Source organism: Bos indicus x Bos taurus, chromosome 16 (genome assembly GCF_003369695.1).
Source record: "Bos indicus x Bos taurus breed Angus x Brahman F1 hybrid chromosome 16, Bos_hybrid_MaternalHap_v2.0, whole genome shotgun sequence".
NCBI lineage: Eukaryota > Metazoa > Chordata > Mammalia > Artiodactyla > Bovidae > Bos > Bos indicus x Bos taurus.
Window position 1 is genome coordinate 40,617,769 of NC_040091.1, and position 24,212 is coordinate 40,641,980.

Consider the following 24,212-nt stretch of genomic DNA (forward strand, 5'->3'; position numbering starts at 1 on the left):
CACTGAGGCCCAGAGTTCCAAGAAGTCACAGGGAGACTGATCAATCAGTGGCTCAGCTGGTAAAGAACCCACCTGCCAATGCAGGAGATGCAGGAGACTTGGGTTCAATCCCCGGTCAGGAAGATCCCCTGGAGAAGGAAATGGCAACCCACTCCTCTGTCTTTGCCTGGAGAATCCCACAGACAGAGGAATCTGGCAGGCTACAGTCCATGGGTCACAAAGAGTCAGACACGAATGAGTGCACACAGACGCACGCACGCATCAGCCTTAGTCTGAACACTGGGGCAGAAAAAGCAGCCATTCCTACCTCAAGATAAATGTCCCCTTTGAATCCCACATGAAAACCAAAACATTCCGAGTCAAAATGTGGACACTGTCATTTGCCCTGAGTGGAAACGGAAGAGGAGGGATTTCCAGAGCAAGGCCTACTGACTGGAGTGGATGGAGGCAGCGGAAGGTTGAGGGTACACACTCCTGTGTATAATGTGCTGTCGCCTCACAAATTAAGGTCATGCCTGTTTAGCTTTAAAAAAAAAAAAATGGTGAAGCAGTTTAATGGACTGATCAAATGGGGTCAGAGAAGTTAATTTCCCAAAACACAGTTTAAAAACCAGCCCACCGCCTCTCTGCCTTTCTAGCCCAGTTGTTTTAAGTGAGGTCTAAATGCCTCCTTTTCCTTTAACAAGGACCCTGAGTTGTGTGGGCTTTGGGGAGGCCGATTTTCTGCTACATCTAGATGGAGATATTAGGGTAACCGGAAATGCCAGAGGCAGTCCATGACTTAGCCCTGGACGGAGTCAGTTGGGCCAGAAAGAACAGCTTTGGCTGGATTTGCAATCTACCCGCTGTGAATGGGCTATGATTTGGTTTTAGCTCAAATTATATAAAAAACAAGTAATGTTTTTTGTTTTTTTCTGGAAGGTGTGAGGACTGTTGATTTTGTTCTTGCCCCCCTGCCAAAAGGCATAAAGATTCTACTTACACATATAAAAATACTTGCAAAAAGTTAATAGCTAAAGTTTTGTGTATGCAAATTACAGTCATATCATGACAACAATACTAGGTTTAAAGAGTGAAAAATTCAGTTAGGTCTCTTCCCCTTTAAATTCATCTATAATCAGCAAGAGGAGAGGAGGGAAAACAGAAGAAGTAAAATGGCAGGGCAGCCTTCTCGGAATAGAGGCTGATGAAGCACACACTCTCAGGTCCCAGGGGCCCGCCGCCCTGGGACTGGTGCAGCTGCTCAGTGTTCCTGGGTCCCTCCTGACTGGGCTGCCCACCATGTTCTCCTGTGCCTGCCGCCTCCTGTCCACGTGGCCAACATCTCCTTGACTTCAAGATTCAGCGCAGCCCAGCTTCCCTGCCCTGTTGGTGCCCCACCCCCCCAGACTTCTGCCCTGGCACCTGAACGCTTGCAGGCACACAATTCCTCCTCCAGTCTCCTGTGCTGGACTGTGACCCAGGGTGGTGGTGGGGCAGGGGGGACACACTTGTTTAATTCACGTTTGTTTCCTCTGTGCCTCATACACAGCCTTGCGTTTTTAAGCTGTTCAAAGACACTGTGAACTTACTGTGTAGACACGATAAATAACAGATTCGTTAATAGGAGGTTATGTTTTTTGCACATAAATCTGTATTTAGTCAGCTCTGGGTGTGGAGCTAGACTGAAGTTGAAATGCCTTTACTAAGTATCTCGGACAGGGTTAGAGCATTTCCTTGTTCTCAGTCACACTCTTTGGCTTGAATGCTGTAGCACCTACCAGAGCTAATCGTATGACAGACAGTACTACAGGGAAGGACTTTAAGCTGTGACTCAGGTTCTCGGCACCTCCTTGAGAATGCAGCCTAACATGGTTAATTCCTACAGATCTGACACTGCAGATGTGTCCATGAATGAAGTCCACCAGACAGGTGTGACTTTTGGACTAGGCAGGGCCAGGAGTGTGGGCTCTGAGTCAGAGAACCTGGGTCCCAGCCCAGCTCTCTGCATAGCCTTGGGCGAGTTCTTAATTTCTCTGAGCCTCGGTGTCCTCTTGTTTCAATGGGGATCAGCATTTCACAGGGTCATTGTGAGGATTAAACAAGTCCATTCGTGTGAAGACTTACAACAGTACCTGGTACTCAGTGAAGCAGTCGGTTAATATGAGCTAGTAGCACTTCTAAAGGGCTTCCCTGGTGGCTCAGTGGTAAAGAATGCGCCTGCCAATGCAGGAGACATGGGTTCCATCCCTGGGTCAGGCAAATCCCCTGGAGAAGGAAATAGCAACCCACGCCAGTATTCTTGCCTGGGAAATCCCATGGACAGAGGAACCTGGTGGACTACAGTCCATGCGGTCGCAAAAAGAGTTGGACACGATTTAGCGATTGCACAATTTAAGTTTGCAGATGATGATGGTATGCACTATTGTTTAAATAAATCTATTCATCATTTAAAAACAAACAAAAAAGCACTTATACATAATATACTAACATATTCCACACAATCAAGCTCATTATCCCACTGTTTCACTAATCACATGACAGTGAACAAGCCCCTGGTCAGCTTTGAGAACAGATTACATGAGACAAAAGGCAAGGAAATACAAAATTAACATTGTGGTTACTGCTTATCAGAACACAGACAAAGCCAGATACTGCCAATGGAACACAGACAAAGCAGATACACCAAGGGCCCAGAATGAAGGAAACAGGTTGCTGGCTTTTGATTGGAATTTCCTCGGATTGTTACCATGTAGTACAAACTTAATCTAAATGTTTCTTTGCACACAGTCAAGCTTATGTGAAATGTATCAGAAGTGACAGAATAAAGGCTTGGATTTGTGTGTGAACAAAAGTGCTTTCAAGAAATGTATCATTACCAGACCGATTAAGAAAATAACACAGACTTGAAGGTACCCTCCTGTGGATAAATAAGTTAGTTTATAATGGAAAAGAATATGAAAAAGAATATATGTAACTGAATCACCTTGTTGTATACCTGAGACTAAAACTAACACAACACTGTAAATCAACCACACTTGAATAAAATTAGTTTACTGTTTGCTGGAGGGAGGAGGGATATATAGGCTAAATAAATAAAAGTGCAAGTAAACCAAACATTTTGAGGTGATTTTTTTTCCTGAGGCCAGTGTGAGTATAAAATGAATTACTATGCTAGTACATAATTATGACTAGATAATTATGTACTCTAATACATAATTGAGTCTATACATAATGACTCTAATACATAATTATTGACAACAATTATCCGACTGAAGTCACTCAGTTGTGTCCGACTCTTTGCAGCCCCATGGACTATAGCCTACCAGGCTCCTCTGTCCATGGGATTTTCCAGGCAAGAATACCGGAGTGAGTGGGTTGCCATTTCCTTCTCCAGGGGATCTTCCTGACCCAGGGATCAAACCCGGGTCTCCTGCATTGCAGGCAGATGCTTTACCCTCTAAGCCACAAGGGAAGTCCAATACATAATTATTGACAACAATTATGCTGGTACTTTTTGAGATGATGTTTGCTCTGACAATGCAAACCATAACACCACATCACCACCATCTCACCATCTAAAATTCAATCAGAGCATTTATTGTGTATTAATTTATATAACTCTCCCAACAGTACCCCCTACAGCTGGCAAGTGGATTTGCCAAGGAAAAGTGGAAAAAACCTAGGACATGTCACAATAGGTACTTACTGCCCAGAGGAATCAATTCAGGGCAAGGGCCAAAATTCAAGCCAACCACCTAGAATATTTCAAGGGCAGAATGTCTCCTGGGAAAATGTGGCAAAATATCTTTGATGGCACGTGTCATTCCATAGAAACAACACCTAAAACCAAAACAGGATCAGGTAGAATGAATGACGATTTAAGATTAGAAGTAACCAAATGTCCAGACTCTCCAGTTTTGTTTTCTTCTGTTCTGAGGGACAAAAGAAGGGAATAAAGAATGTGCTAGAAATCTGGGGAATGTGCTCCAAGTCTCCTCCTTTCCTCCTCCTCCTCTTCACACACTCTCCCTCTCCTCTCCTCTTTGTAGAAGGCCTTTAATTAGCTCACATCCTATCGGACCAGGGCTCCCTAATACATCCTGACACCAGCCTGCGGGCCGGGCAGTGGGGTCTGAGCACAGCCCGATTAGCAGGCTCCCTGGGAGCCCCCACAGTTCTTATCTCCACAGAAGCCTGAAGAGTCTGGTATCTTCCCTCCCAGGCCTCCTGGGAAGCCGCCCCAGCAGGTGCCCATTGGCAATAGTTTTGTGTTACAGGCCTGAATGAATGATCCCCGCAGGAGCTGCCGACTGTTTTCACAGACACAGAAGGCAGTCAAAAGTCCACCGCGTGAACTTGGAATGACCCCAGCTGCAGAGTCACTGGCGGGTTCATCCGGAGGGCAGGCACGCTTTATTAAACAACTAATACTCTTCACAGATAACTTTCCGAAAAAGCACAAGTGTTAACTCTTTGCGATCTTGCTCCGGCTCCGATGGGCGAGTGGAGGGGCTGCACTGTGTGACTGAGGGCTTGAACCCCAACATCTGGAGACAGAAAGAGAGTGGTTTCATCCAGCCCAGCCAAGGGGTCACAACTCAGGCACCATTTGGTCGACTGTCTTGTTAAAATGTCCCAGGATTAAAGTTAAAAAGCACAGAGCGAAGGTTCCAGGCACCTATTCTAGAGAGGACGGAGCCAGCCCGCACCAGGCAGGCCTGTCCTCTGGCCCGCACCCCGCTCAGACGCACAGGAAAGGGCAGGGGAGCCAGCCAGGCAAACTTGGTCACCCACCGGGGCCAGCATGCAAGCCATTGTACCAACAGCAGCCAGAGGCTGCACAGTTAGAGCCTTTCTGGAGGAGGAATCAGAAGAGACACAAGTTCAAACTAGAGTGTCCTGACATCAAGTTCTTCTGGGCCAGTGGCCAGGGAACCAGGCATCTGTAGGGCTCATCCAGGGGCTTGACAGGCGGCCTTCTCTAGGTTAAGACCCAGTACTGGAGGATTCCTCCGTTTTTCTTTTTTCTCTTAACTTACATACAACTTTAGAGGAAACCCAATGACAACAATCATAATTACTAACATGCAGATAAGCATATGGGAAACTTTAAAAAATTCATTTTAACCAACAAAGCTATGTTAATTTTGGTATTAATCAAAGACAATGTGTCTATCAAAGTTTTATCTCTATCTCATCTCAATAGTTGCTCTCTCAATCTAGTTACAGAGGGATTCCCCTATTTGGGTTTTCTTTTGGAGCGGGGGGGGGGTCTTGTTTCGTCTTCAGATGAGATACAGTTTTGCAGGGGTTTACTCGCTGGATGAGATGTGTGAAGGACTAGTGAAGTGAGGTGTTCAAAAAGCCCATCCTTCCCCGCCATTCAGGTGAGGTGACCTTTACACAAAACAGATCCTTCAGCTCAACAAGCCCTCAGGGGCTTTCTTCTTACCAGGCACAATGCTTGGGGTTAAAAATACCAAGGTGACTATGACTTAGTCCCCTGTTCTCAAGGAGCTCAGTCCAGTGTGGAGAAAGACATACAAAGAGATGAAATCAACATAAAGGATGGTGAGAAAAGGACACCCCACTACTACTTCTCTCTCCCTCGTTCTCAGCAGGAGAAGAAGCGGATATCCACAGCTGCCTACCCTGTCTCCGAGACAAGGCCAGACTTGTAGCCTGGTGGCCAGAGTGTTAGAGCTGGCCCTGAAGCTAATTAGCTGAGAGGGCCTCACAGATTACTACAGATTACTCCCACTGTAATCTGAGAGGGCAAGAAGCTGATTGTCACATCCCTTCCCAGATCTGTGTTTCTACAGGTATCAGAGGGTGTGTGGAGGTTCCAAACCCAGGAAGAGCCAGCTTTGCCATGTTGATCTGGAAAGAGTGTGAGGAATTTTCGATTTGAGATCTCTCTTAGGAAGAACATCAGCTGGGCTTCGATGGAAAAGGAGTGGCTAGAGCTGTTACCACATGAAGTGTTACTCAAATGAGGCTTCTCAAAGAATTCAATTAAAAAAAAAAAACAAAAAACTGAGGTTAGACATTTTCATTGCTGTGTTTTAACTTTTAAAGAGAAACAAATGGCAAATTCATTGTGTTCAGTCCTGAGAATTTTTCTCTCACTATATATAACAGCCATTGAGGCACCTCTGTTTGTCTTGCCAATTGATTTCTAAACAGCCACCCTATAGCAATCCTACAAAACTCTCCTTGCTAACAATTGTTGTTCCGTTGCTAAGTCATGTCTGACTCCTTGCGACTCCTTGGGTTTCAGCACACCAGGCTCCTTGCTAACAATAATGGACACAAATTCCAAAGAGGTAGGAAGCATTTCTAGAATCAGCCTGAAAAAAATCTACCTGGCTTTGCCCCTTTTGCTTTGCTTCTCAGTGATTCTGTGACTAGAGATTTGCATGTCCATCTGAGATTTCAGAACCAACCATTCACACAACCCAGCCAGCACAGTGAAGCCCTCTCTTGGAAAAAAGACTTTCCCACAGACTTTCTCCATGTCAGAAAGCTCCTCTGGCCCTCTGCTCAGGAGACGTATTCTGCTGGGAAAAGCAGTGAGCTTAGCACCATGAGGCCTGAGCACCAGCCACTGGTGCCAATGCTGATTGTATGATTCTAGCAAAATCATTCAACTTGTGTGGCTGAATTTCCCATCACCTGCCCTGTTGGCCCCCTAGGGATGTTGCAAGGTTAAATTTTTTTCACTGACATGAAAGCGCTTTAATTCCTGAGAGGGAAAGGGTGCTTTCTAGAGCAGCAAAGTGGTCTATGGGAAAGAGCCTGGGGGCCACAGAGTCCTGAGTCCTGTCCTCTTCCACAAGCTCCCTGCTGAGCCCTAGGAGTTAATTACCCTTGCTGTGACTCACGTGGCAATAATAATACTTGTTTTTTTTACACTGTTTGTGAAGATCAAACAATAACAGGAGTATGCTACAAAGGTTACATTTCTATAAAACTACCAGGAGCTATTAGTAACAGGATCCTGAAAGTCAGGAGCCTTTTTATAACTAACTTTGACATCATCCATGCCAATTTCCAAGTTACCGATAAAGAGAAAATACCCCAGCTGGCCAAAATATCCTGCTTTGAAACACGACAAAGGCAGCAAAGCTGAAACAATGGGCTGTTTTGGGAAGCATGCTCTGCTGAATTTTCATTTCAGTGAAAATACTGAAAACCATCGTTTCCAAACCAACATGTTGTTATATAAATTCAAGATCTCGCAGGAAATGTTTAAACATTTTCCTCTAATAAAGCAAACAGATATTTCCATAAATATTTTAATTCGTTAGATTAAGAGGAACTGGGGTTTCCCTTCTTCCCCCGTAACAGTTTTCCAAGGCTTCCTGCTACCTTGTGGAGACTGGGCCTGATCCAATAATGCACACCTGGCCTCCTTCCATCCAGGTCGTATCCCAGACCTGAGTGGTGGGAAATGGAGAAGAAACAGGATCCTGAAAGTCAGCAGCCTTTTTCTTCCTGTATTTCTATACATAGAGAATCACCATGCATCTCAGTCAGCTTACAGACATGTTTGAGAGGAAAGTCATACACAAACGTTTCCAAAGTTTCTGTTTACTCCACATGAAAGCAAAAAATAGTTAGGTATTTAAAAATCCAGCAGGTGTTTCACTTATTTTCATAACAATTTGTTGAAAGTGTTGTTGTTTAGTCACTAAGATGTGTTCGACTCTTTTGTGAGTCCAGGGACTGTAGCCCTTCAGGCTCCTCTCTCCATGGGATTTGCCGGGCAAGAATACTGGAGTGGGTTGCCATTTCCTTTTCCAGGGGATCTTCCTGGACCAGGGATAGAACCTGCATCTCCTGCACTGGCAGGTGGATTATTTACTGCTGAGCCACCAGAGAAGTTCATTTGTTGAAAGTACACCATGTGAAAATGCCACGCCAGATAAAGGACAGCCCACATAGTTACCACTGGGATCACCTCAACCCTCTTACGATAAATATTTAAGGCTGTCTCAGGGATACTGGCAACAGTTGACGACAGTAAGACCTTTGCCTTCTGGGAGCTTTACGTCTATTGCGGGAGGCAAATGAATAAATACGCAGCTGTGTCAAACATTTCATCTCAAGCCAATCTCATCCTTGAGATTCAGAATAAAGTGTTCTTTTCCCTTCACCTCCAGAGCACTTATCTCACAAAACTGCAAATGTTTTGCCCAGATCCCAGCTGCAAAACTTATTCCCTCTGTATTATGCTTACTGACTTCTTATCTGCCTTACCTGCTTCATATCCATTAAAAAAAAAATTTTAATCTTACTTTCCTAAGTATTTGCCACAGGATCGAGCACCTGATTGACAATGATAAACGTTAAATGGATGTTGAAGACATGTGCACAAATGGTTAGTTTTTTTCCAAGAAAAAATACAGCCATTGCCTTCATGGAAGCACAAAGTGCCCTGGGAATTCAGGGCAGAGAGGACCTTGCCATCCAGAGGGCATCTGGACTGGACCTTACACACTCAGAGCCATTTGGCCAGAAACTGGGGAGAAGGGTATTCCAAACAGAAGAAGAGTCATGAACAACAGTGCAAAGATGAGGTGTGCACACGTAGGAGTGGGAGAACAGAAAATGACCCGAGTGGCCAGCTTTCTCTTCACATTACTTGACTTCCCCAGTTGGCTCTGAGTTTCAGACCTTATCTCCATCTTCCTCACATGCCTAACTAGGAAATGTCCTTGTTCCTACAAAATGAACAGAAGGGTTTCCCTGCTGGCATTTAATAGAAAAGAAACGAGAGGCCGTCACTGCCATTTGCCTGTGACCTACATGCAGCGTGTCTCTGCTACTCTTTACTGACCACCTGGGCCTCCAAGCTGCCACTGGAGGGCATGTTGAGCCTCCCTGAAGAGTCCAGCCTGGACATATCATCATTTGGTTCTGAGCAAAGCCAAGGCACAGCCAGACTCTCTCCCCTTCTGGAAGTGCCATCATGTCTTCTTCATGGTCTCTCTTATCTCCACTCACCTCCAACAATGCAGAAATTACTTCATGTTATAAGTAATTTCTGTTCCTGACAGAAGCTGAAAATTTTCTTTCACTGTCTCCGCTCCACAAAACACTGTGCTCTAAAGAACTGCTCTCATCACACTTCCTGTTTGTGAGCTCCCACATATTTCACACACATGGCACATGGTTAATGAATGAGTCAAGAAGCCTCTTTAGGGAAAGATACATTTCCCTCCCCCCATGTTCTCTGAAACCCCTTCTGCAGGGGAGGCATTCTACCAATGCTCAACAACTCCGATAACTGAACACCCAAGTCTCAAAAGGAGATATTGGTGGCTATGGTGTCTGGTAAGATTCCAGAAATAACTGCCCAGCAATGTTCTAGAAGTCAGAGACCAGGAAAGAAGCCCAGAGCTCTACCACTTTCTTTCTGGCCATCTAGGGAAAGCCATTTTCTTTTGCTGAGTCTCAGTTTCTTCATGGTGGTGGTGGTGGTGGAGGTTGTGGTGGAAGTGGTGGAAAACATCACCTGCTTGCTTTCAGGCTCAGAGACGGGATGTGCTGTGCTGTGCTTAGTTGCTCGACTCTTTGCAGACTGTAGCCAGCCAGGCTCCTCTGTCTACGGGGATTCTCCAGGCAAGAATACTAGAGTGGGTTGCCATGCCCTCCTCCAGGGGATCTTCCCAACCCAGGGGTCAAACCCAGGTCTCCAGCATTGCAGGCGATTCTTTACCAGCTGAGCCACCAGGGAAGCCCAGAGATGGAATGAGATATCTATAAATCCTTCATCAACAATTAAAAATCATGACAAATACAATGCGGTATTATTATTGTTCCAGTAAGGAACCTTACTTCTCCTTTCCTCCAAGAAGCAAAGCTCAGATCAGGTCAATAGAACTAGCCAACCATAAAACTCTCAGGACAACATACCTCCCCCAGTATTCTCCACTGGCTTCTAAACTGCAGCAATGGTTTATCACTAAGCATCCGAAAGCCAATGTGCCAGCAGAACTCAGAGACATAAACACCTCTACAAAACGTGAAAAGCTGTTCTTTGGAGTAAAGGAAGTGAGCAAAGAAAGAAAAGGACTGTTGGAGAGAGTGGGTTTATTTTCTGCCTTCAGTTGATAGTTGTTGTTTAGTTGCTAAGTCGTGTCCGACTCTTTTGTGACCCATGGACTGTATAGCCCGCCAGGCTCCTCTGTTCATGGGCTTTTCTCAGCCAAGAAAACTGGAGTGGATTGCCATTTCCTCCTCCAAGAAATATTCCCAACCCAGGGATCAAACCTGTGTCTCCTGCATTGACAGGCAGATTCTTCACCACTGAGCTGCTAGGGAAGCCCTCAATTGATAGTGGGAAAGCACAATCTCCCTATTTTCATGACCTCTATGCTGAAAACCAAATATGTTAAAGTGACAGCCTACTTGTTTAGAAATACTTATAGTAGTAAAGTTCAGTAAATGGCTTAACAAAAGTACAATTTCACATGTACATTTAGAGGAAACTGGCTATTGGAGCACACGCTGAGGTGGCCTAAAGGTCTGCTCTCCAAGCAAATCAGAGGAAAGGCCTATGTGTGTAAACTGAATTATTTAAATCTGAATAAATCTTAAATGAAGCACATGGAGTGTGCCAGACAGTAAAAGTCAGCTTCCGCAAATGCTTTTAAGTCACTTTCTGTTTGGTTACGGAAAATTCTTTCAATCTTTTTGTCCCATTTCAATCCTTTTACTCGAGAATAGGGATTCCTCAATTTAAGTAAAGATTAATTCAGAAAGCCTGGAAATCACAGTTGAAAAATCTCAAAGTCCAATACAGAGGGGAAAAGTTGAGAATGAATGGAGAACTGTTTGAGCTTTACTTTAAAATGCTATTTCGACTGCTGGTGTTTTAGCTTCTACAATGGTTGGGTTTGGTAGAGGGTTGTATCTGAGAAGTTGCATCATGTGGAGAAAAAATATGCGGACTCCCAAATTACTTTTTCCTAAAACTTATGGCTCCTTAATTATTAAACTTTAATTAAGGTAACTGACTTTACCTTACTTTTTCTTATCTGTAAAGCAGAGATAACCCTGCCTTCTTAGAAGGTACATGTGAAAATTAAATGAGATAGTATCTCTCCTTACCTGACATACTGGAGCCACCCAATAAATGATGGCTCCATTATCCACATCCTTTTCTGACTCTTAAGGATGGCATTCCAAAGTATCCTCTCTTTCTCCTAAGAAAACACTTTGATTTAACTTTTCTTCAAAAATGGAGAGAAACATAACAATTACAAGGGAGAAAGAGGGAAAGAAAACCAAAGGGATCTTCCAAATGGAGTGAGTGTTCAGATTTTTACTGCCAAGAATTAGAATTTGATTTGTTCTATGGTCATGTGTTTATATATATAAAAAATGGGTTATAGTTTGTCTCATCTTCAGTTCGTCACAATTTTTCAAGAGGGGCCAAATACTGATTGAAATGCAGAAAAGAGATGAACTACCACCTCTCTGGGGGTAACCGGTCAACCTAAGAAAAGCCTGAACATATTATTCTTTTACTCACCATGTTTACACGAGGGTAGAAAACCACTACTCTTTGGGGGCCACAAATATTTCCTCTCTTTTCAATTCAGCAACTGAGCAGACTTTTCCACCACCATAGACTACAGTGTTGGAAGACAGAGTGAATTCCTCTGAAACATGAGATGTTTGGTCTAAGAAGATAACTAACGACCTGACTCTTAACTGAACTACGACCAAGAAATGAAGACAAGTTTTAAACTCTTCCAATCTTCCTGTTTCAAAAACAGAGCATCAGTGGTGGTGTCATTCCCTCCTACTTCTGGCTGAGCTGCTTGATGAGGGTGGACCAAGAGGAAGGCTAAGCCCCACTCACCAGGCTCCTTTAGGCGCAAGGGTGCTCAATGGGGCAGGTGGGGATGGTCTGGGAATTCTGGCCGCTCGTGGGATTCTCATGCCTCCACCAGACCTGCCCATCCCCGCCCAACACACTTCCAATTCCCACAAATATTTGAGGTTTGACCAAGTTAGGATAGGTCACTGCTGGGTCATTCAGCATCTAAAATTATTTGCCTCTAACCAAAAAGAGCTCAGACTAAGGGAATCATTTTAGTATTCAAGGTTATCAGAGGAAAATAAAACAAAAGCTCTGTTGCCAAGAATTTGAGTCATTTCTCTACATACAACAACTTCAAGGCACCTCCTCTTGGCTGGAAAAGAAATCCCTTGGGTGACTTATTTCGGATCAAAGTCGTTTTGAAAATAGAAAACTCTACATTCTCAAAGGGATAGATCACTGTCTGAAGTGAATTTCATTTAACCTAAAGTTTTATGCCAACTTAAACACACGAAAGCCCCAATGCTTATAAGAAGGCATTCACCTCTGCCTTGCTTATAGGTACATGGAAAAGCTATTATGGGGATAATCAGCTCAACTATAAAATGGAGCAGTCATACATAATGACAAAAACAGATACAAGTCATAAATTGCCTTTTTCCCTTCAGAATCCATGCAGGCAGGCACTCTAGTACATTCTTTTGTGCAAAGATAAAACTTTTGCCTTGAATAAACAGTGGCTTAGTCTCAGTTGAGCCTTATAAATAGACTGCCTACAAAACAAATACAAACAAATGCTGTTTATCTTAAACAAAAGGCAGATGGACCTCTCTGCCCTCAATCAGCTCACAGTATATATGATAGAAGGCTGGCTAGTGGCAGGGGCTGGCTGAGAATCTCTGGGTGCACGGACACAAGCCGGTTTCCACTGGATCACTGCTGTGCCCAGATCTGGTTTTGTAGGCACAAAAGGCCAGTGAAAGGCTGTCTTAGAAGGGAAGTGGCTCCTCCACACACGGTACCCCAAGAAAAGACCAAAGAACAAAATACCATCTAAAGTGCTAGCTAGGTTTCCCACTGAACTATCCAAACAGTCTCAATTTCCCACTCTCTCTTTCCCGCTTCACTTGCTTCATGCGTGTTAGTCACTCAGTTGTGTCTGACTCTTTGCGACCCCATGGACTGTAGTCCGCCAGGCTCCTCTGTCCATGAGGTTTCCCAGGCAAGAATACTGGAATCAGCTGCCATTTCCTCCTCCAGGGGATATTCCCAACCCAGGGATCAAACTTGAATCGCTTGCACTGGCAGGCGGATTCTTTACCTCTGAGCCATCAGGGTAGCCCCAAGAATGGCCACAACCAGCACCATTCCCTGAGAGCCTGCTTTATGACAGAGGTGATGTGACAGCGGTCATCTTACAAGCTAACCAAGTGATGTCAAGTAATAAGCTTCTGGTGGAAAACTAACAGTAATTAATTTTTCATGGTCTCTCTAGTGCCTGGAAGAAAGCCTCATACACACAAAGGAGAAACAACATACAGGGGAAAAAACAAGGTCTTTAGAATTAGCTGGACTTGGTTTCATATCATTCCTGTCATTTTTAGTTGCACGACCTTGAAAAAATCTCTTTAAGTCTCAGTTTCCTGATTTGAAAAATAGAGCTTAACATACACAAGACAATGTATATAAGAAGCCTAGAAGAAGGCCTGACAAAGAGAAGATGTTCAATTAATGTTTATGAGTGAGTATGTTCTCCATAAAGAGACAGGGAGTTTCAACCTTGTTCCTGCATCTTTCTCCTACTAATGCTGCCTGTACCAAGAAACATATTAGGTCTTTATCCAATTCACAACAAACAAAACTGATTTAAAACAATAAAACAATGGCTAAAGCTATATAGAATAAAATGTTATTAACTAAAACTAAGAGAAATTTCATATTTCCTTGACAAAAATTTAGATCTGTAGAATTTGAGCTGGGAAGTCTGAGCTTGGTAGAAATTAAATGCTCCAAAGTCAAAGAGAGAAATAAACCCATCACACAACTCTAAAAGTTATCAGTAAAACTAACCTTTAGTGAATATGGAACAAAAATTTAAATTCCATGAACAATAACTGACTTTGATGAAAAAACTCTTAGTCAAAAACAGGCAAAAACTATAACTGAAAAAGACACACGTACCCCAATGTTCTCTGCAGCACTATTTACAACAGCAAGGAGATGCAAGCAACTTAGATGTCTATTGACAGAAGAATGAATAAAGAAGTTGTGTTACATATATACAATGGAATATTACTCAGCCATAAACAGGAATGCATTTGAGTGAGTTCTAATGAGGTGGATGAAACTAGAGCCTATTATGGAGTGAAGTAAGTCAGAAAGTACATGCAGAGTACATCATGTGAAATGCTGGGCTGGATGAATCACAAGCTGGAATCAAAATTGCCAGGAGAAATACCAACAACTTCAGATATGCAGATGATACCACTCTAAAAGCCGAAAGTGAAGAACTAACTGAAGAAGAACTATTGATGAGAGTGAAAGAGGAGAGTGGAAAAGCTGGTTTAAAACCCAACATTCAAAAAACTAAGACCGTGGCACCAAGTCCCATCACTTCACGGCAAATAGAAGGGGAAAAAGTAGAAGCAGTGACAGATTTTCTCTTCTGAGGCTCCAAAATCACAGTGAACAGTGACTGCAGCCATGAAATTAAAAGACACTTGCTCCTTGAAAGGAAAGCTATGACAAACCTAGACAGTGTATCAAAAAGCAGAGACATCACTTTGCTGACAAAGGTCCATGTAGTCAAAGCTATGGTTTTTCCAGTAGTCATGGACAAATGTGACAGTTGGACCATAAAGAAGGCTGAGCGCTGAAGAATGGATGCTTTTGAATTGTGGTGCCAGAGAAGACTCTCGAGAGTCTCTTGGACAGAAAAGAGACCAAAGCAGTTCATCCTAAGGTAAATCAACCCTGAATATTCATTGGAAGGACTGATGCTGAAGCTCCAATACTCTGGGCACCTGATGCAAAAAGCTGACTCATTGGAAAAGACTCTGATGCTGGGAAAGACTGAGGGCCAGAAGAGAAGGGGGCAGTAGAGGATGAAATGGTTATATAGCATCACTGACGCAATGTACATGAATTGAGCAAACTCTGAGAGACAGTGAAGGACAGGGAAGCCTGGTGTACCGCAGTCCATGGGGTCACAAAGAGCCAGACATGACTAGCGACTGAACAAGAAGTCACAAAGAGAAGAACAAACATTCTATATTAACGCATATACATGGAATCTATAAAGATGATACTGATGAACCTATCTGCAGGGTAGCAACAGAGATGCAGGCATAGAGAGCAGTCTGTGTGCACAGTGGGGGAAGGAGAGGGTGGGACAAACTGAGACAGCTGCATGGAAACATACACATCACGCTATGTAAAACAGATAGTCAGTGGGGATTTGCTGCACGACACAGGGAGCTCAACGCAGTGCTCTGTGACAACCTAGCGGGGTGGGATGGGGTGAGAGGTGGGAAGGAGGTTCAAGAGGGAGGGGACATATGTATGCCTATGGCTGATTCATGTTGATGTATGACAGAAACCAACACAAAATTGTAAAGAAATTATCCTCCAATTAAAAATATATAAATTAATGTTTTTACAGAGAAAGTTATTAAAATATTTGCATTCATGAGTGTAGAGTCAAAACATTACTGGGATCAGAAAAGTACCCAAGATGAAGAGCGTCTTATATTGCCTTGATGAGGACACAAAGAGAGGGATGGAAAGTGGGACAGAGCAGATGATGATGATCAAAAGTACTCCACTCCTTTGCTGGAAGAAATTATGCTATTGGCTTTCTTCCCTTAGGAAGACCAGATGACAGCTGTGCAGAGAAAACACTGAGTTTCTACAGGGGCAGAAAAGAGAATGGAATCATTTGTTCTACTATTAACATCTGAGACTTTCTTAGTTTACAAAGAACTTAAAAAAAAAATTTAAGAATAACTATGCAATTTTCCTATAAATAATGAAAATAATCACAAAATAATTACAGAGAGAAGGGAATGAGAGTCTAAGAGAGGAAATTTGTTCAATGGATGTCCCCCCGCCGTGAATTCTCTGGCTTTCAGAGAGGTTAGAGGGTCTTATATTCAAATGACACCCAACAAGGGAAAAGTATGCTTTTTTCATTCATGTTGCAGAGAGAAACCTGCTCCTCTGACAAGGTTTTAGAATCTGAAATGCTGTGCCTTTCTTAAATAAATCATATTCCTAGAAAGGATTCCAGGAGTAACCATCTTGTCATGGCCTTAGGAACAGGATCAGATCTCTGAGTTCTACTCAAAGGGTGTGAGTTCTTTTGTCAAGATCCAGGCAAAGGGATCATGGACAGATGCTCACAGCTTGGTGGCTAACCCTAAATCATATCACCTTTGATCTGGAATCCATAGGTGATTTCTGGGGGTTTGGAGACCAGAAGAAGAGGCTAAGAGAAATAAAGGGGATACAAGGCAGAGATTACCTCCTAGTTGTACCTCCTTGATGCTAACAGTAAATAAGGTAAACAAAAGTTTAAAATATAATAAGAAATTCCAGAAGTGGACATGATAGACTGGAGATTAAAAATGTTCTGTGAAGAATTCATATCTACCCACAGACAACTAAGACCTGCAGATCTATTACCTTCTTATGACAGAATGGTTTTCCTTTTAACTCGAGGGAGAGGGTTGTTACCTCTTCATCTCCTTTGCTCCTCGGGTCAGTGGAGATAAGGCAAAGTACCAACACCTTCTTACAGGTTAAACAAAACAAAAACAAAAGACTAAAATCTCTTGAGACAGACAGGTAGGTTATTTAAAAGCAGGAATGGGCAGAACCCAGGTTTTTGACTACTAGGTGCCTTCAGCACTCAACCCTATGTCTGCAATAGTGACTTATGATCTCAAGAGGCATGAAGTCTCTGACAATCCAATAAAAACTTCAGATCTTTGTTCCAAGAAAATACACACACACAATATTTATAATTAATTTTAAGAGGTTTATGGGGCTATTCCACTCCATCCAAAGCCGACTAAACCAAGCCCTTTGGACTTTGCAGCCAAGAGGGGCTGGTGGGAGGGGGCTTGGTGAGGTGCAGTTCTGCCTTGTCTGACCCCGTTCTTTAATCACTGGAACTCAGGCACTCTTTAAAGGAATACTTCCCACAGGCCAACAGTTGATTACTGTGGTCATTTGCACTTCCTTAAACTCTTCTTGTATACACAGAAAAGCAAACAAAACATTCCCCCAAAGCAACATGAAAGGTCTGATTGCAACCCACAAAACTACAAGAAAACGGAGATCTGCAGCCAAATTGCATACATGCAGAATCACAGATGACCTGAATGGGCATTCAGCGGACAGACCTGGTCTTTGACGCTACCATTTCCAAAAGGAAGTGGTAATTTTAAGTTTCTTTGCTTTCTCATGATAGATAATGTGGACTAATTGCTATAGCACATCCAGGGTTTGGGGTATCAAAATAAATTACACAGCTATTCCTCTGAGTAGCAGTCTGTGATGCCCACTCTGATTAGCTCACTAAAGGCAAGAAAAAACATGAAGAAGGACACCAACCCTCTGGGAGGCAGGGTTCCCACTCAAGTACCCTTATGCAAATCCAACAACAAGATAAAGCACGATATCCAGCAAACACAGGCACACTGCCACCCAGGCCTTTGGATGGACTTAGGGGTGAGAACAGAGGCAAGAAGTATTCTGCCTTCCCTTCTGCTCAAGTTATATTCTTACTCTGACCCTCAAGCTTCAAAAAGTTTTTCCAGGGGAAACAGAGGAACCTGGAGATAAATGAGATGCCCCTGAATGAGAGAGAATTAAAGAAAGGGCCGACCCTTTCCATGGGGATGTTGCAGAAAAACTCTGGAAAAAGGCACCCAGTCTCACCTGTGGAGCTACTGCTGCTGCTGCTAAGTCGCTTCAGTCGTGTCCGACTCTGTGCGACCCCATAGACGGCAGCCCACCAGGCCCCACCATCCCTGGGATTCTCCAGGCAAGAAGAGTTGGGGCAAATTCCCCACATCTTCATTCTCAACCACAAGGTAGCCAGAGGGTCCTAATGGCCAAACTGGCCCAACGGAGTGTGGCTCTCCCACTCCCAGAGCCTGAGACCCACCCCCCGTAGACCATAAGACACTGGTTTTCATTTCAAGGGCATTAATGGTTTCCCAGGTGGCGCTAGTAGTAAAGAACCCACCTACCAATGCAGGAGACATTAAGAGACAATGGGTTCAGTCCCTGGGTTGGGAAGATCCTGTGGAGGAGGGCATGGCAACCCACTCCAGTATTATTTCCTGGAGAATCCCATGGACAGAGGAGCCTCATGGGCTATGGTCACACAGAGTCAGACATGACTAAAGCAACTTAGCACAGCACAATGGTTTACTGGTGACCAAAGTCTAAAGATTTTACATTGATGCAAACCAAAGAGTCAAAATGAAAACCCCTTTCTCTTGTTCAGTCTGTGTTTTTCAAAATTTTTGTAATGTCATACCTAACTTTATTTTCACAGTAAGCCATAATGTCAGGGCATATTCCAGGTTAAGGAAGACCTCTAAATAAATGATGTGTCTTGTATTTTTCAAGTGAAAACAAAGCCCAGGGGAACAAAAATAAAAAACTAAGTATAAAAACAAAGACACTGTCCTATGTTAATTAGTTTTAAAAAATTAAGTAAGATCCTTAAACTAAGCATTTACATTAAATTTTTTTTTTGAAGTATAGCTGAGGCACAAAGTTATATAAGCTACAGGTGCACAGAAGTAAATATGTTAAGTGCATAATTTTATAACCAGTTCAGTAGCTAAGAGAACACTGAGGAACCTGTCCCACTTTTATGTTGCTTCAGGGTTGAAGGTCCAAGGGAAGCAGAGGCAACGATTCAAGGCAGAAATGTGCAGACTCATTCAGACTTTGACCCTGAGTGTGTTTCTAAACCAGGATTTAGAAAGTCTCTTGCTTCTCTACATTACACCCTTTCTCTAAAAGTAAGAGTACTGCCTGTTTTGAACCACAAGTCAAACAGTACATTTTGTTCTGGTTTAACTCTAAGTCCAGCACAGGCATACCTCAGAGAGACTGTGGGTTTCGATCTGGACCACCACAATAAAGCAAATATTGCAATAAAGTGAGTTGCACAGATTTTTTGATTTCCCAATGAACATAAAGTCATGTTTATACAACAGTGCAGTTGATCAAGTGCACGACAGCACTGTGTCTAAAAATATAAGGCACCTATCTTAATTTTTTAAATACCTTATTGCTAAAAAATGCTAACCACCATCCAAGTCTTCAGTGAATCATAATCTTTTTGCAAAATTAACATCAAAGATCACTTATCACCACAACAAATATAATCATAATGAAGAAGACTGAAATATTTCAAGAATTACCAAATGTGACAGAGACACAAAGTGAGCAGATGCTGTTGGAAAAATGGTGTTGACAGACTTGCTGGACACGCAGGCCTGCCACAAGCCTTCAATTTGTAAACAACTGTAAACAATCTGTGAGGCGCAATAAAAAGAGATCTGCTGGTACTGAAGAAACTGATCTGATTAAAGGACCATCATCCCTAGGAAAGCGTGTGGAAAACAGGAATAAATTTCCAACTTGCATACACTGTTACCAAGAGTGTTTCGCAACACAGAAATGTTGGCTGTTCAATTCCATCTCCTTCCCTGCTTGTAATCACGAATTCCCATGTGGCACCTGAATGGCTCTCTACACTGAAGCCACCATCCTCATGGTCATGACACAAATGGGCCTGTGACTTTGCCACGGCAACGCACTACAGTAAACAAGTGGGGAGTACAGGTGCTTTCCCAACGCTCGTTCATTCATGAAAAGGACGGTCTCTAAAAGGACTCTACGGTGAGCTGACAGGAAGGGGAGGAAAGCAGAGTCTTTAGATGCGTTTTGTATGTTATGAAATGGCAACCCCCCTCCCCACCACCTTCAACTACCTTCACCTTTTCCAGCTTCACATGTAACGTCAGCTTCCGCCAAAAATTAAACTGTGGAATAACAAGATGGCCACCAAACAGGAGGCCAATGCACAAAAAAGCCAACTAGAGCACAAGACACAGGAGAATCACATTGTTGCCATCCTGCAGGGGACTTACAGGCTCGCTTCACTCTGGAAGGCTGTACCTCAGTTTGGATTTTATCCGGTGAGCTGTGCGGAATAACTGGTAGATTTTAGGCAGAAGAATGGCACAATCAAACTATGTTTTAAAAAGAGAGTTCAAGGATGTCCCTGGTGGTCCAGTGTTTAAGGCTTCACCTTGCAACGCAGGGGGCAAGGGTTTGATCCTCATTGGGAAGCTAGGATCCCACATGCCTCGAGGTCAAAAATCCAAAACAGAAGCAGTATTGCAACAAATTCCATAAAGGCTTTAAAAATGGTCCACATCAAAAAATCCTTACATAAATAAAATAAGAAGTGAGTTCATGCTGGCAGCACTGTGAAAGCTGTGGTGAAGTCCGGGGCCAGGAGGCTATGACAGTGGCCCTGGAAACAGACAACCAGCATATGGACAGAGGCAGTGGGGACGGAGAGGAGGAAGCAGAGGCAGTGCAGAGGTGCGCTCGGCGGGCCGGGGCCTGGTTACAGGAGGTGAGGGGAAGACAGGGCATTCGGGCAGTGAAGCCCAGGCTGTGCATGCAACTTTCACAACCTATTCATTATAAAAGAACCACAGTAATGGAGAGGACTCTTGAGGCTGATTCCAGTGGAACTACACCTCCATTTGCTTACCTTGGCAGCAGAATTTGATACTCCATGGGTAACATTTCTTATAAGGCCCCCAACGTTTCCATACTTTATCAGTCCAGTCACCCCTTCAGAAACGTCATTCAAAAGCCCCATGGGGTTGCCAAGGAAGTCCACCGACCCCAAGATCCGGGCTGCCTGACTGAGGAGTTCCTGTCAAATGCAGCAGGGAGAGAAGAAAAGACCAGCCTCTTTTTACATCTGCAGGTTGAGTGTCCCAAGCAAAAAGGTTATAAATCAGTCCTGCCCTCCATTCCCACCACCAATTGCTCTTTATTTCTCATCAACTGTGAGCTCCTGCCCTTCCTAAGCTCCACCCTAAACCTCTCCCAATACACATCCCAGAGGTTATCCTCAATACTCTCATATGTACTCTTCAAAGCCATTTAGAAGAAAAAAGCTATGAAACAGGAAAAGACTCTACAAGTATTTATTAGTATGCACATCGCACTCTCCTTTCCATCGTTCTATAAATATGAAATCAATAAGCAGCAGAGAGAATTTTAAAAAGAAAGTGAGGGAGGGATGTGGAGCCCCTCAGAGTCTGTGGAGCAAGCGGTATGCATAGAGCAGGCAAGCTCAGACCTACTCCACACCCCCCAACCTCCTGGACCTCCACAGCCTGACTCCACTGTCCAGTGACATCCACTATCCCATACTCCTCACAGTGCAGTAGAAACATCACTGGTGAGCGAGGTCAAGGAAGGAAGGAAGGAGGGAGGGGGAGGGGGAGGGAGAGGGGGAGGGGGAGGGAGAGGAAGAGGGAGAGGGAGAGGCGGCAACAAGAACAGGACATACTTCACCTCTGATAGCTAATAAGTTTGATATGATCTTGACCTATCTAGTCATTGAAGAGTATGTATGCGTTGGCTTTGCATTTTGTTCTTTGCAGTCAGGATAATAAATGCAAAATGGAAAATGCCCAACTTGATTAAAAAAAAATTTAAGTTCATCTCTAGGGCAGGATCTCATATGTTCCAAGAACACTGGTGTGGTTGTTGAAAGTAAGCCCATGCCCGGTAAACAGAGTTCACAGTCTTGTGTTATCATGAAAGCATCAATTAAACTCTTGGTAAGAGTTGTGACTGATCTAGTGGAAGGTCCTGAGACTAGTTCTAAGAAACAAGACTAACAGCTTGTAAGTCAGAGGCACTGTTTGGGTATTTTCATGATGTGCGTGGACTTCGTGGGCTGTGACCTGACCCCATAACACAATGGTCAGGGCTGAAATGTTCAGCTGGGATGTTGGCAATAACGTCTCAGTAACCAGAATTCCCAAACTACTAAAAGAAGCATTCTGCTCGTGCTTCCAGCCACCGAGTACCACTCCAAAGCTCACCTCCTGGAAATGTTTGAGGATATCATTGATGATGAAGTCCTTGGTCTCATAGGGATGCACTCGAGTGAATGGATCCAGATTGATCACAGCGTCTTCAAATCGAATCAATGGAAATCCCAAGGTGCTTTTCAGGGCCTAGTTAGGGAAGAAAGGCAACAACACACTTCAGCCATACGATGGCCTTCCACGGTACTGTAGTTCTGGATTCCATGAAAGCTACAAGTCATGTCAACTTTCCAATGGGAGTCAAGATTATGATATTCATAAATAAGGATTTTCCAGGTAAACATTAGGAAGAAACACACTACACACACACACACATACACACACACACGTATCATCCAAAGTAACATATTATTCACATAGAAATAAATACTTTAGCTTCACAGCATAATTCTTTATGATCTGTTTTGGACCTATATGTTTGTCATGTTTTACTTTGTTTCTTTTTTTTCCAGATTTTTTAATGTAGACCATTTTTAAAGTCTTTCATTGAATTTATTACAATATTGATTTTATGTTGTGGTATTTTGGCCATGAGGCATCTGGGACCCCAGCTTCCCAACCAAGGATCGATCCTTGTCCCCCTGTACTGGAAGGCAGATTCTCAACCACTGGACCTCCAGGGAAGTCCCATGTTTTACTTTTTGACTGAAATATACCACTCATATGGAAAGGTGTACTCATCAAATGAATGTTTCAATGATGTTTCTCCAAGTAAACACAACCACAGTGACAGACTTTATTTTCTTCGACTCCAAAATCACTGCAGATGATAACTGCAGCCATGAAAGTAAGAGACGCTTGCTCCTTGGAAGAAAAGCTATGATAAATCCAAACAGCGTATTAAAAAGCAGAGATGTTACTTTGCTGACAAAGGTCTGTATAGTCGAATCTATGGTTTTCCCAGTAGTCATGTATAGATGTGAGAGTTGGACCATAAAGAAGGCTGAACACCAAAGAATTTATGCTTTTGAGTTGTGGTGTTGGAGAAGATTCTTCAGAGTCCCATGGACTGCAAGGAGATCAAACCAGTCAATCCTAAAGGAAATCAATCCTGAATATTCATTAGAAGGACTGATGCTGAAGCTGAAGCTCCAATACTTTGGCCACCTGATGCAAAGCGCTGACTCATTAAAAAGACCCCAATGCTGGTAAAGATTGAAGGCAGGAGGAGAAGAGGAACAGAGGACAAGACAGAAGGCATCATTGACTCAACGGACATGAGTTTGAGCAAGCTCCGGGAGTTGGTGATGGACAGGCAAGCCTGGTGTGCTGCAGTCCATGGGGTCACCAAGTGTCAGACACGACTGAGCGACTGAACAGAAACACAACCCAGTAACCACCACCTAGACCAGAAAGGTGGTTATTATCCCTATCTTGGAAGCAACCACCCCCTTGTGAACTCTTGGTCACGACTCCTTCGTTCCCTAAGGTCAACTGTGTCTTGACTTCTATCATTACAGATGAGTTTTTCCTGCTTTGAATTTTACCTGAATGCAATCATCAGTATGGACGTGGTTGCATGTGGCTTCTGTCATCAACGTTAAGTCTGTGCAAGTCACTAGGTTGTTGCACACAGCTGCAGTTTAAATCTAACTGTCAGTGCTATGCACTATTCCAACATGTGAATAAAACACAATTTATTCAACCACTGCTGTTGATGGACAGTTGTGCTGTTTCCAACTTTTTTTTTATGAATAGCGCTCTTATGAACATTCTTGGATGTGTCTTTTGGGGCACATTTGTACACATCTTTTTTTTTTTTTTTAATATCTACCTGGGAGTGGAACTGCTGGGTCATAAAGAATATACATGTTCAACCTTAGCCTATGCTGCCGAACAGTTTTCCAAAGCAGCTGAACTGGTTTGGCTCCCCTGAAGCAGCCTATGAAATTTCCTGTTAGGCGACATCCTCGCCAACACTTGGTATAGAAAGCTTTTTAAAAAAACAATGTTCTGATGGGTGTGTAATGCTAACTCTGTGTGATTCTAACTTCCATTTTCTTGTTCAAGGATGAGATTAAGCACCTGATAATATACACATCAGCCTTGTGGATATACTTTTTTGTTAAGTGCCTACTCAAGGCTTTTTCTCATTTGCACAGTGGATTGTCTGTTTTTTCCTTATAGTTTTGTAGGTGTTTTTCTTATACATTCTATATACAAGTCTGTTTCATGAATGCATTGCAAACATCCTCTCCCATTCCGTGACTTGTCTTACC

General features: G+C 43.3%; 1 protein-coding gene across 6 annotated transcripts in view; it reads right to left on the minus strand.

Moving 5' to 3' along the window:
* Positions 1-24,212, minus strand: part of VPS13D (vacuolar protein sorting 13 homolog D) — a 273,484-nt gene that overhangs the window by 78,669 nt on the left and 170,603 nt on the right. For all 6 annotated transcript variants that reach the window (XM_027564854.1, XM_027564853.1, XM_027564852.1 and 3 more), the window contains 2 exons: positions 21,988-22,122; positions 20,634-20,801 (listed from right to left, as the gene is read on the minus strand). In XM_027564854.1, coding sequence (XP_027420655.1) covers positions 20,634-20,801; positions 21,988-22,122 — 303 coding nt within the window. The remainder of the gene's footprint in view (positions 1-20,633; positions 20,802-21,987; positions 22,123-24,212) is intronic.